Source organism: Pithys albifrons, chromosome 20, assembly GCF_047495875.1.
Source record: "Pithys albifrons albifrons isolate INPA30051 chromosome 20, PitAlb_v1, whole genome shotgun sequence".
Classification (NCBI taxonomy): Eukaryota; Metazoa; Chordata; class Aves; order Passeriformes; family Thamnophilidae; genus Pithys; species Pithys albifrons.
In genome coordinates this window covers 3096367-3112373 of record NC_092477.1, presented here as the reverse complement: position 1 = coordinate 3112373, position 16007 = coordinate 3096367, and the positions used below count along the sequence as shown (strand labels likewise).

The following is a 16007-nucleotide window of genomic DNA, read 5'->3' as shown; positions in this document are numbered from 1 at the left end:
CTTAGTGGGTTTCCAGCCCATCTTCTGCAATGTGCTTGGAAAGCAAAGCTGGCAGTGGAGACAAACCTGCAACTCCCCAAAGGGCAGAGGGAAGACACACCCAGCACAGGGCTCCAGACCACTTCTTCCTGGGTTTCACTTTGCCCATGGGGTGACTCAGGAGGCATCTGAGTCCCTGGGTGGGTCACAGCTCTTGGGCTGCAGCAGAATTGCTCTGCTCTGGGGGACAGGGTGTTTGCAGCACTGAGCAGAGCCTGTTCCCTCTGAGCACAGCTCAGGCTGGGGAAATGAAGCAGAGCTTGTGCTGACACTGCTTTCAGTGGCATCTGCAGCCGTGCCCAGGCTGCAGCTCTGATCTCATGGCACAGATAATGTGCTCATTAGGGCATTAGGAAAGCTGCAGCCCCGTGGTGCTGCCTGCTGCCAAGGGCAGAGCTGGTGCAGGGCAGGATGGTGTGAAGGAGCAAAACAGCTCCTAGAGTTGGGATGTCCTGGTTTGGAGTTGAGGTGACCACGTCTTAGTGCAGCTTTGTGTCCTCCTGTGAGACTGAGGTATGCCAGGAACTGACTTCCCTCAGGGCTGGGCACACACGAAGGCCAGGGCCAACCTTCAGGGCTGCCTTTTTGTTGGGCACAGGGAAGGTTAGACATGCAGGACAGCCTGGCGGGGCAGCTGCAGCATAACCCATCCTCTGGGGTAGCTGGCAGCAAGATGAGGAGCTGTTCTGGGCCACTCCATGATTTGGGAAGATGTGGATCAGTGTTGGTCATTCCATTGTCCCCAGCACCATCTCCTTTCCCAAAACTGTGGAAGGGCAGGTTCCTTGGCCAGGTCTCCTGAGTGGCTCCATGTTGGTGATGACTTTGCCCTCAGCCCAATGGAGCAGGATGTCTTCCCTCTGTCCTGTGTCAGCAACTTCCCATTGCCCTGGGATTTGGCTCCATTTCCTTGGAGAGTCACTGTCCCTGATCACTGGAATGATGGAGGCTGGGACAGACAGCAAGACAAGAGGCTGGGAATGAGCAAGGATATGGGAACAGGAGCTTCTCTGTCTGCTCCTGGGAGCAAAGTGTCCACAGAGGTAAAATGAGAAAGATCCACGGGCACTGCAGCACCTCTGCACCCCTGGGAAGGTCCCTCAGGCTGCACATGCCATGGCAGCTTGGGCAGGAGAGCCTGCACGTGGCCTCTGAAGGAAACAAAGCCTTTCCCAGAAGGCCAAAGGCAGAGGAGAATCGGTGCCAGTGCAGGGAGTCCATGCAGGATGCCATGAGGCACAGCCTGCCTGTGCCCAGCCCCGGCAGATGCCACATACATCACCCACATCACAGCCTGGTACTGCAGGGGCACAACAATAAATATTCATCCAGCGCTGTCCCTTAGCCAGTTTCTCTGCCAGTGGCTCCACTTGCAGAAATGCAGCTGCAGCTTCGTTCTCATCCTGGTTTTCCTTCGTTCCAGGTTCTGAAGATCGGAAGTTCTGCATCCTTTACCTTGCAGAGGTGAGTGGTGCTGTTTTCTGCCTTAACTCTGGGGAGGGAGCTGAGCAGCTCTGCTCCCTTCTGCTGGGGCCAGGAGCACTGACCAGGCTGATTTTCACTTCCTTGTTAATTAATTTGCCAGAGGTCTGGAAAAGAAATGGAATGTCTGTGAGAAGCTGCTGAAATGAGTGTGAATGGGGAGGATGGGCAGCCCTGGGGCAGGTTTCTTTTCCCCTTCCCCCAGTGGATCCTCTTTGAGGCATTTCACTTGTTTTGGGATTCTTTCATCCAGGGTAGATTTCCTGGCCAACTCTTGGGTTTTTATTTTTTAAAGCATCTTGCTTTGCTTGTCTTCAAGCACCCAGGTTGGAAGCCCTCAGATAAAATAAGGAAGCTCAGTCTAAAAGATGTAGAATCATAGCTCTAAACCTACATGTGGCTCAATGCTGTGACCTGAGCTTAGCCCAGCTGGTCAGAGCATGGTTATAACAACACCAAGCTCATGGGTTTGATGCCCATAGGCCATTCACTCCATGGGCCCTGTGGGTCCCTTCCAACTCAGAATATTCTGTGACTCTGTGCAGCAGGTTTGGGGTCACCCAGCCATTGGCACCGTCCTGTTCGTGTCATGAGGCAGCCAAGGAAGCTGCAGAATTGGTTCACACTGACTGCACCTCCCTAATCACTGAGCACTGTGGGGTTTTTTCCTTCTCAAGTGACATTGCTGTGTTCCTGCTTTCAAGGCCTTGTATTTTCGGAGGTGGAAACGTGGATCTGGGAAAGATCCCCAGGGCACAGAGGAGAAAGGCAAACATTGCTCAGCAGCACCACAGAATAATGAGCCATTGTGAGAGTTGGGTGAAAACGCTCTGAATGGAAGTTGTTCACCTTGAGTGGTTGGGACCAGAGCCAGGGCACGACTCGCTGTGTCACCACTGCTGGTGACTTCCCTCTTCCCTTCCCCTCTGGGTCCTTCCCTGCCTGCCCTGCTTCTCCCTGAGCAGGAGCTGAGCTGCCCCTCAGTGCGTGTGCCAGGGTCATGCCAGCCTGGCCTGGGCTCCCTGCCAGCTGCTCCTGTGCTGGGGGGTTGGCAGCAGGATGAGGCACTTGGTCATTTTCTCATATTTAATTTAGCAGCTCTGGGCTCCTCAGGAGAAGCGACTGAAAAAGAGCTGGCTGTGTTTCATGAGATCTTGAGAGGTGAAGAGCTGTCTTTGTCAGGGTGTAATGAAGTGCTGGGCTTTCTTCTTGAGGGTCTAATTGGCTGTAAGGGCTCTGGTGACTGAGATTCCTGACCTCCACTGTGGCTGCAGTGCAGTAGTTGTGTAGAAAACGGGACACATTTGCTTTCCCACCTGCACACTCTCCCTCAGAGGACAGCAGGTCTGGGCTGGACACACTGGTGGGATTCTGCAAACCCCTCCTTGTTCCTCCTGTCTGCCCAGGGTGTTTTGGAGCAGGTCACAAGTGGAGTGGAAGCTTCCTGACCAGCAGCTGTGCCATGTGCCTCACCCAGGAGTGGGTGTTCACCCCCCATCTGTGCCAACCCGGGCTGGCAGGTGACACTGGGACAGCCCCACGCCAAGCAGGATGTTCCCTGTGCCGTCCCTTCCCTCCCAGCCACCATGGGGTTGCTTTGAGGCTGGTGGTGGGCACAGGGCCAGGGAGATCAGCACATCTGGCCTCGAGGTGACCTTCCAGCTGGAGGTGCCATCGGGCTCTGCAGCAGTGGGAAATTTGGGCTCAAAAGGGGAAGCTGAGGCACAGAGTGGGGGATGTGTGTGTGAGTGGGCAGAGAGCCAGGGCAGGATGGTGCCCTCCTGACTTCCCTTCTGGGAAACAGTGAGCTGCAGGTCACCAGCCCAGGAGCCACGTGGAGAGGGTGACCAGGCTGCAGGGGCTGGGGCAGGAGAGCAGGAACCTCTCAGTTCTGCAGCAAAGGGGTTGTGTCCTCAGGGAACTGTCCTCGCTGGGGTCAGAACCTGGGAGAGGCTCTTCTGAAGGGATGGGATGCTGTGGTGGGAGCATTCCAGCATCTTCTTCCTGCAGGGAACCCAGGAAGAAAGTTACCTTCAGCTTGTCTGTCTTCTCTTCTTTGCAGCCACATTTTGGGAGCAAATCTTCAGTTACAGGGTTGTGGGGGTGTCACCAGGAGGTTTTAACCCTTCACAGCCCGTGGGAGGGAGGGGATGGTCCCCTCAAAGACATTCCTGCAGGGTGGGTGCTCACAGGAGCATTGAGGGGGGGTTTGGGGGCCTAGCTGGGCTGGGGGGAGTGGGGTCTGTGGTGTGAAGGTTGTTTTTGCAGTGGGCTGGGTTTGAGGCATGGCCTGGCTGCCAGGTGGGCACAGGGGAGGGGCACTCTTAGGGTGCAGCACACATGGGACTCAGGGGGGGTCTCTGGGCTCTCCCCATTCCCTCATGGATGTGGTGTCCTGGCTGTGCCACCTTCTTTTGCCCTGGTGCCAGGCTCAGCCTCCTTCCTGACTGTGCCCAAGGCAGTTTCCCTGTGCAGGGATGCATTGCCATGGAGAGGGGCTGGCTCTGCTTTGAGACCATCCCCAGGGTGCTGGAGTCAGGGTGCAGGGAGGCTCAGGAGGGCCCCCCTGGCACGAGGGTGGCACTGGCACTCTGCTGGCACAGTCAGGGTCCCAGGGATGTGGTGCAGCAGTGCCCTGCAGCTGAGTCCTGCTGCCAGGTGTGGCTGTCCTGCTGCCCACCCTGAGTGCTTGTGGCAGCTGGACAGGATAAGGGTGGAGAAGGTGCACAAGGGAAGGATGCACGTGCTGATGAAGCTTTCTGGTCCCAGGTCGCCCTGAGGGGTCTCTTCCTCTCCTGACCTGCTGCTGTCCCTCCCTGCAGCACATGCTCTGCTGTGGGTGTGCCAGCTGCTCTGTATCATAGAATCATAGAATCAATTGAGTTGGAAAAGACCTCTGAGATCATCAAGTCCAACCCTTGGGCCAACTCCAGTCCCTTTACCAGATCATGGCACTCATTGCCACGGCCAAGCTCAGCTTAAAAACCTCCAGGGATGGGGAATCCACCCCCTCTCTGGGCAGCCCATTCCAATCCCTGAGCACTCTCTCTGAAAAGAGTTTTTTCTGATCTCCAATTTCCCCTGGCAGAGCTTGAGCCCATCGTGCCCCCTTGTCCTATTGCTGAGTGCCTGGGAGAAGAGACCAACCCCCACCTGGCCAGAACTTCCCTTTAGGCAGTTCCAGACAGTGCTGAGGTCACCTCTGAGCCTCCTCTTCTCCAGGCTGAACACCCCCAGCTCCCTCAGCCTCTCCCCACAGCACTTGTGCTCCAGTCCCTTCTCCAGCCTTACTGTTCTTCTCACTTGGGTTGGAAGAGACCTCTGAAATCATCAAGTCCAACCCTTGATCCAACCCCACTGTGATCACCAGCCCCTGGCACTCCGTGCCAGGGGCTGGTGATCACAGTGGGGTTGGATCAAGACATGTTGGATTCTCTGTCCCTGGAGGTGTTTCAGAGGACACTCAGTGCCACATCCAGTCCCTTCTCCAGCCTCGTTGCTCTTCTCTGGCCCCGCTCCAGCCCCTCAATCTCTTTCCTCAACTGAGGGGCCCAGAACTGAACACAACACTCAAGGTGTGGCCTCCCCAAGGCAGAGTCCAGGGGAAGGGTCACTGCCCTGGGCCTGCTGGCCACGCTAGTTTGGATGCAGGACAGGAGCCTTCTGCTGGCTCAGCCCTTCCAGCAGGTCCTGTCTGGATGGAGGGGGTGGCTCTGGGGTTTGATGTTCCATGTTATCCCAGCTCCTGTCACCCTGAGCAGACACATCCACTGTGAGGCTGTGACAGGCCTGGGGGTTGGTGAAGCTCTTGTGCTGCTGCTTCTTGCCCACAAATCATGTGCAATGAGCACTAATGTATTTAGTGCTGCTGGGAGCTGAAGGGGAGCCCAGGGGCTGGTGGCACTGCCTTTGCTGTGGGAAGGGCTCTCTGCTCAAGCCTTGAGCTGCAGCCTCCTGCTGCTGCTCAGCTCGAGGCTTTCTGAGTAATGTTCTCACCCATAAAGTCACAAATTTGCATTTGAATCTGACGTGATCCAAAATGAAAGCCTGTCCCAACCTCTGGGAGTTGCTTCATTTATTTTAAACAAGAGAGAAGATTCCAACCTTCAGGGAGTGTCACAAAAAAGCCACTGCTCGTCATCCTGTCTGACTGTGTGCAATAAATCACTGCCCAGAGTTCAAACCCTGCCACACGTGGCTGTTTGCAGACAGAGAGCTAAAAGGGAGCTGTAGAGCCTGGTGGAGGTTCCAGCCCAAGGGGTGTTTGTTTTACAGGCTCTCAAGGTGGGAATTGCAGTGTTGGGACATCCTGAGTGCAGGTGGTTCTGGTGGGGCATCCTAAAAGGGCCAAATATAGGTTGGTGTTGGATAGAAAGCAGAAGTAGTGGAAGGTTCTCCACTGAGCTGTTCTGTTGGGAGAACTTGTTCCTTCTGGTGGTCATGGGGCAGCTCTGTTAGTCCCAGCCAGGATTTTGGAAGTGAACATGGTACCTTTGGATCTCAGGAACACTGTGTGTGCCTGGAATCACAGAATAGCTGGGGCTGGAAGGGCCCTCTGGAGATCATCCAGTCCAACCCCCTGCCAAGGCAGGGGCACCCAGAGCAGGTGACACAGGAACTCATCCAGGTGGGTTGGGAATGTCCCCAGAGAGGGAGACTCCAGGCCCTCCCTGGGCAGCTGTTCCAGTGCTCTGCCACCCCCATGGAAAGAAGTTCTTCCCCATTTTGAGGAGGAACTCCTTGTTGTTTTAGTTTATGGCCATTACAGCTTCTCTAACTTTTCTATTTGCCAACTAATACATGAAAATGTCCCACCAACAGGTTCAGACCTGGCCTAGTGTGTCATCCCTTTTGGGATCTCAATCCCAAATGGCACAATTTGTGTGTTTCTGTTGAACAAATCCAGTCTGCAAAACCTTTGGACTGATTTGAGCACTGGAATAGGTGGCCCTGGCACAGGTTGCCCAGAGAAGCTGTGGCTGCCCCACCCCTGGGAGTGTCCAAGGCCAGGTTGGACAGGGCTTGGAGCACCCTGGGCTGGTGGGAGGTGTCCCTGCCCATGGCAGGGGATTAGAACCAGATGAGCTTTACAGTCCCTTCCAACCCAAACTAATGTGTGATTCTGAGTGTGGAGCCACCTTTCTGCACCCCAGAGGACTTGGAGTGTGGGAATTTGTCCTCCTTTCCCCTCATCCCCGTGCCATTCCCTGCAGTGCCCACACACCTCCTGCCATGGTGGGAATGAGCAGCCTCAGAGGGACCAGTGTGGAGCCATGACTGAGGTCCAGGGCTGTTCACACCCTTCCCTGCTCCGGAAATGTCCTGCTGAGAGGAAGCTGCACATCAGGGCTTTATGGCATTGTTAGATGTGTTTGATTCAAACCCAACATACTCAGACCAAATTGACTTAAAATCAAATAGCTCAGTAAGTTTTTCCTTTGAGAAGCACTAGCAAATGGGATCTTTTTTTTTCTCTGGAAGTTTTCACCTGCAGACACTGGAGTTTCTCTTGGGAAACTGCTCTAACAAGAAAACCTTTCCAGGAGTAACTCCCTGAGCTGCTGTGAATCTGAGCTTGAGCTTGTTTGGCCTTGGAGATGCCCAAGAAGAGCCTCTGGATGAGTGTCAGAGAAATGCCACTGTCCCTCCTTCGCCCAAATCAGAGAATCCCAGACTGGTTTGGGTTGGAAGGGACCTTAAAGATCATCCAGCTCCACCCTGTGCTGTGTCCACAGACCAGACTGCTCCAAGTCCTGTCCAACCTTGGACACTTCCAGGATGGGGTAGGCACAGCTTTTCTAGGCATCCTAGTCATCCCTGTGTGTCCCCTGGACACATCCCCCAGTGGGGTCTCCTGATGACACTGTTCCTGTTCACAGCCCTGCCCTGGTCCTTGCTGCTGGCAAGGGAGTGCTTTGAAGGAATGCTCTTTAAACTGGCCCCAGCTGTAGTGGGGCAGTGCTGTGGGCTGTGGAAATGTGCATCACTGGGCAGGGCCCAGCTTGCTCCAGAGGGGAGTTAATCCTCCAAAGTATTCTCTGTTCCTGTTGGGAATGAACATCACTCAGTTGTGCCAGGGCAGGGTTAGGTTGGATCTCAGGGAACCTTGGGCTGATTCCAATGGGATGAAGTTCAACAAGGCCAAGTGCAGGTCCTGCCCTTTGGCCACCCCAAACCCCTGGAGCACTCCAGGCTGGGCACAGAGTGGCTGGAGAGCAGCCAGGCAGAGGGACCTGGGGGGACTGAGGGACAGGAAGCTCAACAGGAGCCACCAGTGTGCCCAGGTGGCCAAGAAGGCCAATGGGATCCTGGCCTGGATCCAAACTAGCGTGGCCAGCAGGCCCAGGGCAGTGACCCTTCCCCTGGACTCTGCCTTGGGGAGGCCACACCTTGAGTGTTGTGTTCAGTTCTGGGCCCCTCAGTTGAGGCAAGAGATTGAGGGGCTGGAGCGGGGCCAGAGAAGAGCAACGAGGCTGGAGAAGGGACTGGATGTGGCACTGAGTGTCCTCTGAAACACCTCCAGGGACAGAGAATCCAACATGTCTTGATCCAACCCTACTGTGATCACCAGCCCAGGGCACAGAGTGCCCTGGGCTGGTGATCACAGTGGGGTTGGATCAAGGATTGGACTTGATGATCTCCGAGGTCTCTTCCAAACCAAGTGAGAAGAACAGCAAGGCTGGAGAAGGGACTGGAGCACAAGTGCTGTGGGGAGAGGCTGAGGGAGCTGGGGGTGTTCAGCCTGGAGAAGAGGAGGCTCAGAGGTGACCTCAGCACTGTCTGGAACTGCCTGAAGGGAAGTTCTGGCCAGGTGGGGGTTGGTCTCTTCTCCCAGGCACTCAGCAATAGGACAAGGGGGCACGATGGGCTCAAGCTCTGCCAGGGGAAATTGAAGTTGGAGATCAGAAAGAAATTCTTTGCAGAGAGAGTGCTCAGGCATTGGAATGGGCTGCCCAGAGAGGGGGTGGATTCCCCATCCCTGGAGGTTTTTCAGCTGAGCTTGGCCGTGGCACTGAGTGCCATGATCTGGTAAAGGGACTGGAGTTGGCCCAAGGGTTGGACTCGATGATCTCGGAGGTCTTTTCCAACCCAATCGATTCTATGATTCTGTGATTCTGTGAAAGGTTCTTCCCCCAGAGGGTGGTGGGCACTGACCAGGCTCCCCAGGGCAGAGGGCACGGCCCCAAGGCTGCCAGAGCTCCAGGAGTGTTTGGATGATGCTCTGGGGCACAGGGTGGGATTGTTGGGGTGTCTGTGCAGGGCCAGGAGTTGGACTGGGTGGTCCTTGTGGGTTCTTCCAACTCAGCATGTTCTGTGCTGAGATTTACTGCCCTTTGGGATGTGGCATTGTCCCAGAGGGAAAGAACAGGGACAACTCAGCTTTCTGTCTCCATCCAGCAGATCTAAATGCTGGCAAAGCAATTTACTGATGGCACAGAGGATGTCAAGGCTCAGGGACAGGCTGGGACGTGGCAGGTATTACATGCCTGGGTGATCCTCAAGTTGGCTGTTCTAGAAGTGTCATCAGGAGACTTCACAAGCAGCTTCTTTGGGCACTGTCTTGGCAGATCTAGAGGGCACTCAGCAGATGGTTTGGTGATAGGGAAAAGAGCAACATGGCTGGCCAGAGAGGACATCAAACCTACATGCCCAAGTGAGCAGCTAAGGTGAGGTTGTTTGGTGAGGACCTGTAGGAGGGGAGAAGGCAGAGGAGATGAGCCTTTGCCTGTGGAATGGGCTGGGTGCTCTGGTGGAATTGGATCTGTTTCCTCCAACTCCTAATAGGAAAAGAGATGGTGTTTGTCAGATTTGTGGCTGTAATTTCTCTGATGGGCTCCCCTGGGCTGGGGGGCAGTGGGCACTGCAGACAGGGCTCAAGGGGTTGGGCTGTCATAGCACTTCAAGCAGAGCCAATCCAGATGACTCCTTGCTACCTGCTCTCACCATTTCCATGACATGAATGTGAAGCACACTGACAGAACGTGAAGTGTGTTCCTCTGCCTTCTTCCTCCTGTCCCCAGTCCTGTTGTGTCCTGCTGATGGTGGCCAGGAGATGTTACAGATGAAAAATCCTTTCCTGCTCTCTGACATTTCCTTTGCTTCCTCTGTGGCTCATTTCTGGGATGTTGGAGAGGTTCCCCAAGCCTTGAGTCACTCAGCTCACGTGAAGGCTGGACACTCACTCTGAATCCCTTTGTCATCTCACACTTCCAGCAAGAGCTTAACTCTTTCTTGAGTGGGGCTTTCTGTTTTCCTTGGGCATGTCCCTGCTCCTGGATTTCTCTGTGTGGTGCTGACAAGTCCAAGCTGCACGTGCAGTGAGACAACGTTAGATCAAGACTGTTAGAACTTGGAGAAGTCCTTCTGAGGGATGTTGTGCCATGAACCCTTGTGCAGATTACCCCAAATGCTGAGGCATTGCTGAGCTGCCCTACCCAGCACCCCATGACAGGCCCCAAATTTCAGCTGCAGCTGAGATGTTCCCCTGACCCAAGTCAGGGCTCTCCTGGAATGTCCCTGGAGCCTGAGCTCACACCTTGGTGTCTCTGGAGTTGGTGGTCAGGCTGCTCTCTGTGCAGACACACTCTGGGTTTCAGCTCCTCTGTCTGTGTGGGTTTACCTGGGTTAGATGTTGTGGGATGGCACCAGCAGCAGAACCCCAGCCTGGCATAACCCACAGCCTGGGGACAGGAACAGTGCCTGGGCAGTGCCAGCTCCCAGTTCAGGGCTCTTTGGGCAGGGCAGGGAGTGCTGCTGTCCCAGCTGGAGGAACAGATAAACAGACCACTCTTCTTCCCTGGGTTTGTGCATTTTTACACAGCTCAACCTGAATCTGAGTTTTGAGAGAACCAAAAAATGTGTTTTTCCCCCCCAGGTTTAATTCTGGGGTCACATTTCCCAGCTGCTGGCAAAAGGGAGAGTGGATGTGGGGCAGTCACAGTACTGGAGAGATGGAGCTCGCTGTCCATGGGGCTGTGCTGGGGAGAGGGTGGAAAGCTCTGGAGCTGTGCTGGCAGCAGGTCACTCAGCTTGGTGTTCCTGGGGCTGCTCAGCTCTGATCTGCCCTGAGAGCAAAGGGTGCTTGCAGAGCAGGAAGGGACTGCACTGGCTCTCTGCTTGCCAGAGTGGTGCTTTCAGCACAAACTCTGTGCCTGGCTTGTCTCAGGGTTGGGGAATTCCTGAGAAGGCTGTTATCTGATGAGCCACTTAATGACAACCTGCTGGCCTGGGAAAACATACCGAGCTCTGTGTCCTCACTGGCTGCTCCAGAGTGGGTGGGAAAGGTTCTTCAGGATGGCTTTTCCTACTGGAGGCCTTGCATAGAATCCCAGACTGCTTTGGGTGGGAAGGGACCTTAAAGCTCATCTCTTTCCGCTCCCTGCCATGGGCAGGAACACGTTCCATAGTCCAGGTTGCTCCAACCTGGCCTTGAGCACTTCCAGGGATGGGGCATTCCCACCCTCCCTGGGCATCCCCCAGGCCATGCCATCAGGCAGTGCTTCCAAAAACCAGTCCCACAGCAACGAGCCACACAGAGATTGCTGTGCCCTGCCCTGCAGCTTCCTGCACATCACCTGCTGCAGCATCCCTGGCATCCTTTTGGTCTTCCCAGATTTCAGTAGGGCCCCTGCTGTGGCTGCCAGTGATTGCTTTTTGGGCACCACCAGTGTGCCCAGCAGTCCAAAAGCCACAGGAAGAACTGTGGTCCCTCCCACCTCCCCACAGGAGCAAACAGAACTTTCTCATCAGACCTTGCTCCGTGGGGCATGAAGTAACCAGGCAGCAGTTGCCCTGTTTTGTGCACAGGATATTCCCAGGCTGTTGTGCTGCTGGAAGGTTTGCTCTGGGATTGAAAGCCATTGTAGTCTGGAGTCTGTTTCCGAGGGACTTCCCCTCCGGGATCTCTGCTGGGTTTGGCCCCGAACCAACACTCGGAGTGTTCGATGCCAGGGGTGGCAGAGCTGGGCTGGGTGCCCTGTCCCCAAACCACCCTGCCCTGAGCCTGGGGGAGAGAGTGGCCCAGGGGAAGGAGCTGAAGGGCATCCCATCATCTGTGAGGGGAACATCCACCCCAGGACAGAGGCTGCCCAGAGAAGTTGTGGCTGCCCCATCCCTGGAATTGTCCAAGGCCAGGCTGGACAGGGCTTGAAGCAACCTGGGCTATGGAAGGTGTCCCTGCCCATGGCAGGAGATGGATGGAGACGACCTTCGAGGTCCCCTCCAATCACAACCGGTGCGTCATTCCATGACCACCCCAGGAATGTGTCTGCTGGCACAGCTGGGGTGGCAGTGGTGAGAGAACAGCCCTGGGCTCTGCTGGGCACCAGCTCAGGGCACTGGAGGTGTCAGGCTGAGTGTGGGTCCTCAGTGGGACACTGTAGCTTTGCAGACCCCTCAGTGTGTGCTGAGTCCTGCACAGAGGGCCATGTCTGCAGTCTGGGGGCTCCTCCTGGGATGTGGTGCCATTCTCTGGGAGCTCCTCAGATACCTGTGAGCTACAAAGCCATCAGGTCCTCCTTGGTGGCATCTGCTGGGGTGACCATGAGCTCTGCTTGGCCAAACCCTTTGTCATCTCCTTGTGCTCCTGGGGCTGGGTCTCAGCCTGGGGGATCATCTGCAGGGGGGAGCTGTTCTTATGAAGCAAAAAGAACCTCTCCCTGCAGATAATCCCTGGCTCTAACAGGGCCCCTTTGGGGCTGGTTTTGGCCACCCTGGGCCCTTCTCTGCAGCCCTGTGGCTCCCCTTGCCCTCCCCCAGCACGGTGTGGGGTGCCCTGGGGCCATGGGCAGCTCAGGGCAGCTCCTGAGCACACCCCACCTGCAACAACATGTTTTTCCCAGCACTGGGGGCGGGCAGAGAGCCCCTGGCAGCCACTTCACTCACTGGCTTTATCTGTGGCAAACGCCCCCTTCGCACCATCTGCATCCTCCTTTCCCAGCACTGGCAGATTAAACCCTGCTTTCTCTTTGTAAATATTGGCAGGGCCCTGGCAGCCTCCCTGAGTGAAAACAATGGTGTGCAGGCCAGTTCCCAGCGCCAGCCCCGAGCTGGGCAGCGGGTGCAGGGCCTGGCACAGCCCTGAGTTCACCCCCCAGGGTGGGCAGCTCGGTCCCCATCAGGGACTGGGCCAGGAGCTTTATCCCATCTCCCAGTCCCTCATCTGGCTGGATCCCAAAGGGCTTTGCAGGCAGGAGCCTGGGCTTGGAGGCTGCTCAGCCCCTCAGGGTGGGGGTGCCTCTTCCCCCAGAATGTTACCTGGGGGCAGCAGGTTGTGGGGCCACAACTGCAGTCATGGGACAAGGAGAGGAGTGGTGGGCACAAACTGAAAGAGGGAAAATTTAGGTGAGATATTAAGGAGACATTTCTTGCTATGAGGGTGGTTGGGCAGTGGCACAGGTTGCCCAGGGAGTCTGTGAATGTCCCAGCTCTGGGAGTGTCCAAAGCCAGGTTGGACAGGTCTTGAAGCAACCTGGGCTAGTGGAAGGTGTCCCTGCCCATGGCAGGGGGGATCTGGGACTAGGTGCTCTTTAAGGTCCCTTCTAATCCCTCAATATTCTGTGATTCCATGGAAGAGGGAGAAACAGAGCTCTTCCCTTGGGAAATGTGTGTTGGAGAGGTTAAATGTCACTGTGAGGGAAGAAAAGGCTGAGATCTCACTACACAGAAATGATGGTAAAATATGTCCAGATTGGAGAAATGCAATTTTGGCTGATCATGTCCCTGCTCTGCCTTGCCCACCTTGAGGTCATTGCCTTTCTCTGACTTTTGGACCAGAGGGCAACTTCCTCTCCTGGCTTGAATATTCCCAGTGGCTGGGGCAGGGAGTCTGCAGCTGGCTGAGGTGGAGGCAGGGAGGGAAGGAAAGGGCACTTTGCTCTCAACAGGCAGCAGGAGCTGGGCATGGCTGGATGTAAATTCAATCAAAGAGATGGACTGTAATTGAATCAGTGAGGGGCTGCAGGGCAGGGGTAGGTGAGCTGTGTGTCTGTCACCAGCAAGGGGACACGAGATGTCCTTGGAATTGCTTCCAGTCTCGCTCCAGGGGAAGCACAGGAGCTCTCCTTGCAGCTGCACTGATGGATTTTGGGCTCTGCTGAGCTCTTGCTCCCTTCACTTCTGGCCCCAAGTGCAGGGAAATGGCAGCCTGGGTTTCCATGCCAGCATATGGTGCCCATCCTCTCCTCTGAGGGCAGCAACAACTGGGTGCCTTCCTGGGGGTGAGTGGGTAGCCTGGGGAGCTGCTGGCAGGGGACTGGGAGACACTGGGACATCTGGGCTGGGAAAGGGCCCTGTGGCACTCCAGGGATGTTCCCAGCATCCCTCCCACCCAGGGTCTGGGGGGTGAGGGGCAGCCCCACCACCAGGTGGCCCTGAATCCCAAACCTCTGTTCATTCTGAAAGTGCTCAGGAATTTTTGTGCCTTTTCAGTGTCTCAGCCTGTTTCTGCTGTGGGGATCAATGTGGTGATGTCCAGACTCAAGAAAGCTCCACCCTTGTCTTTCCTGGGAGTCTCCTTGGAGGGGCAAAGGGCTGACCCAGAGCTCCCTGTCCCTGGAGGTGGCGTGGGAGCTTGGTTTATTTACCACTTCAGAAGGGGTTTTGGATGAAACATGAATGAACTCACATCCAATGCAAACAGTGATTTAAATGGTGTGACTAAAGAGCATTTCCCCTTTTGGCTATGTTGTGTCTCTGGAGTCACAAAGCTGCAGGTTCTCTGTGGCCTTGCTGGGAAAAAACAGGCTATTGGGGACCTGCCCTTCTGGAAGGAAATTCTGGGGGAAAGGAAAGGCCTTTTTCATGCCCCTTAGTGAAAGACACATTTTTCTTTCTTTGCAGTTTGTCCTAAAGTCCTGCTCTTGTTTTTTTCTTTCATTTTCCCATCTGACCACAGAAGGAGGCAATCCAGCCTTGGGAATTTCTGGACCCTTTTTAAAGCAAAACATGTAAAATCCCAGCAGGCAGCAGATGTTACTGGTGCTTAATTTTTAGTATGACAGTTGAGCAGTTTGAGGGCTGGGAGACAGTTGTTGAGAGAACTGGGTTAGAAAATTCCTTAAATGAGTGAGATTTGGCCCAAAGAAAACCTCCCCAAGAGGAACAGGTCTGCATCAAAAAGGATGTGTGCAGGGAAGGGGCTGTGGCACAAGAGAGGGTGGGCTCAGCTGGGATGACTTCCCATCATTTCTCTTAATTCTTTCCCTGCTTGTGGACAGTGTGTGACCAGAGCTGGAGCTTCATTCCCAAATCCATCCTGATGTGGGCACTAAAAGAGGAGCAGGATGGGCAGGCTGGTCTGGAGCTTCATCCCCAAATCCATCCTGATGTGGGCACTGAGTGAGGAGCAGGATGGGCAGGCTGGTCTGGAGCTTCATCCCCAAACCCATCCTGATGTGGGCACTAAGGGAGGAGCAGGATGGGCAGGCTGGTCTGGAGCTTCATCCCCAAACCCATCCTGATGTGGGCACTAAAAGAGGAGCAGGATGGGCAGGCTGGTCTGGAGCTTCATCCCCAAACCCATCCTGATGTGGGCACTAAGGGAGGAGCAGGATGGGCAGGCTGGTCTGGAGCTTCATCCCCAAACCCATCCTGATGTGGGCACTAAGGGAGGAGCAGGATGGGCAGGCTGGTCTGGAGCTTCATCCCCAAACCCATCCTGATGTGGGCACTGAGTGAGGAGCAGGATGGGCAGGCTGGTCTGGAGCTTCATCCCTCATCCCCAAATCCATCCTGATGTGGGCACTGAGTGAGGGGCAGGATGGGGAGGCTGCCCTGGAGCTTCCCTGAGCTCAGTTTTCCTCCTGGCCCCACCCAGCCCAAAGGCTCTTGCTCTTATCCCTTCATGCTCCGGTGCCTCATTTATGTTTGCATACGGCAAAGGGCAATTTCCACTCTCTAAATTAGCTCAACAGACACATTTCCACTCTGGTGGCTCAGGGAGCTGCTGGTGCTCTGCCCGTGCTGTACCTGCTGCTTGGGCAAGCAGAGTCAGCTCCCCTGCACCACTCAGCCCTCTCCCTCTCTCTGGAGGAGATGCCACTGGGAGCTGATTTCCCACCTGCTTTGCTTTCTGGTGCCCAGAGCAGGGCACACAGGTGTGAGCTCTCCTGTTAGACCCACACTGCTCTGCCATGGAGGGTGGGGAGCCAGGGGTTTGCAGCCACAGCCGGGGTCTGCGACACGCAGCTAATGACCTTCTCTCTGCCTGTGCTTCCTTTACGTCAGAAGTCGGAGTGCTTATTAAGTTTGGAGGCTTACTCCCAGGAGCAGAAGAAGAGGATCTGCTGGTGTCTGGCTGAGAACATCTCCAAGCAGCAACATCCGGCAGCAGCTCCTACGGAGAGCAAGGTAAGAGCCGAGCGGGAGCTGGACAACACTCGGAGCATCGGGGGCTCTGCCCGTGCAGGGCCTTTGCTCTGGTGATGCTCCATCCAGGTGGGCTGTGCTGGAGGCTCTTTGTTTGCCAGGTGAGGAGACAATTTTTG

At 55.5% G+C, this 16007-nt stretch overlaps 1 protein-coding gene across 7 annotated transcripts in view; it reads left to right on the top strand.

Moving 5' to 3' along the window:
* The window catches only part of RGS3 (regulator of G protein signaling 3), a 111581-nt gene that overhangs the window by 66089 nt on the left and 29485 nt on the right, over positions 1 to 16007 (top strand). For all 7 annotated transcript variants that reach the window (XM_071574380.1, XM_071574382.1, XM_071574381.1 and 4 more), the window contains 2 exons: positions 1463 to 1503; positions 15748 to 15870. In XM_071574380.1, coding sequence (XP_071430481.1) covers positions 1463 to 1503; positions 15748 to 15870 — 164 coding nt within the window. The remainder of the gene's footprint in view (positions 1 to 1462; positions 1504 to 15747; positions 15871 to 16007) is intronic.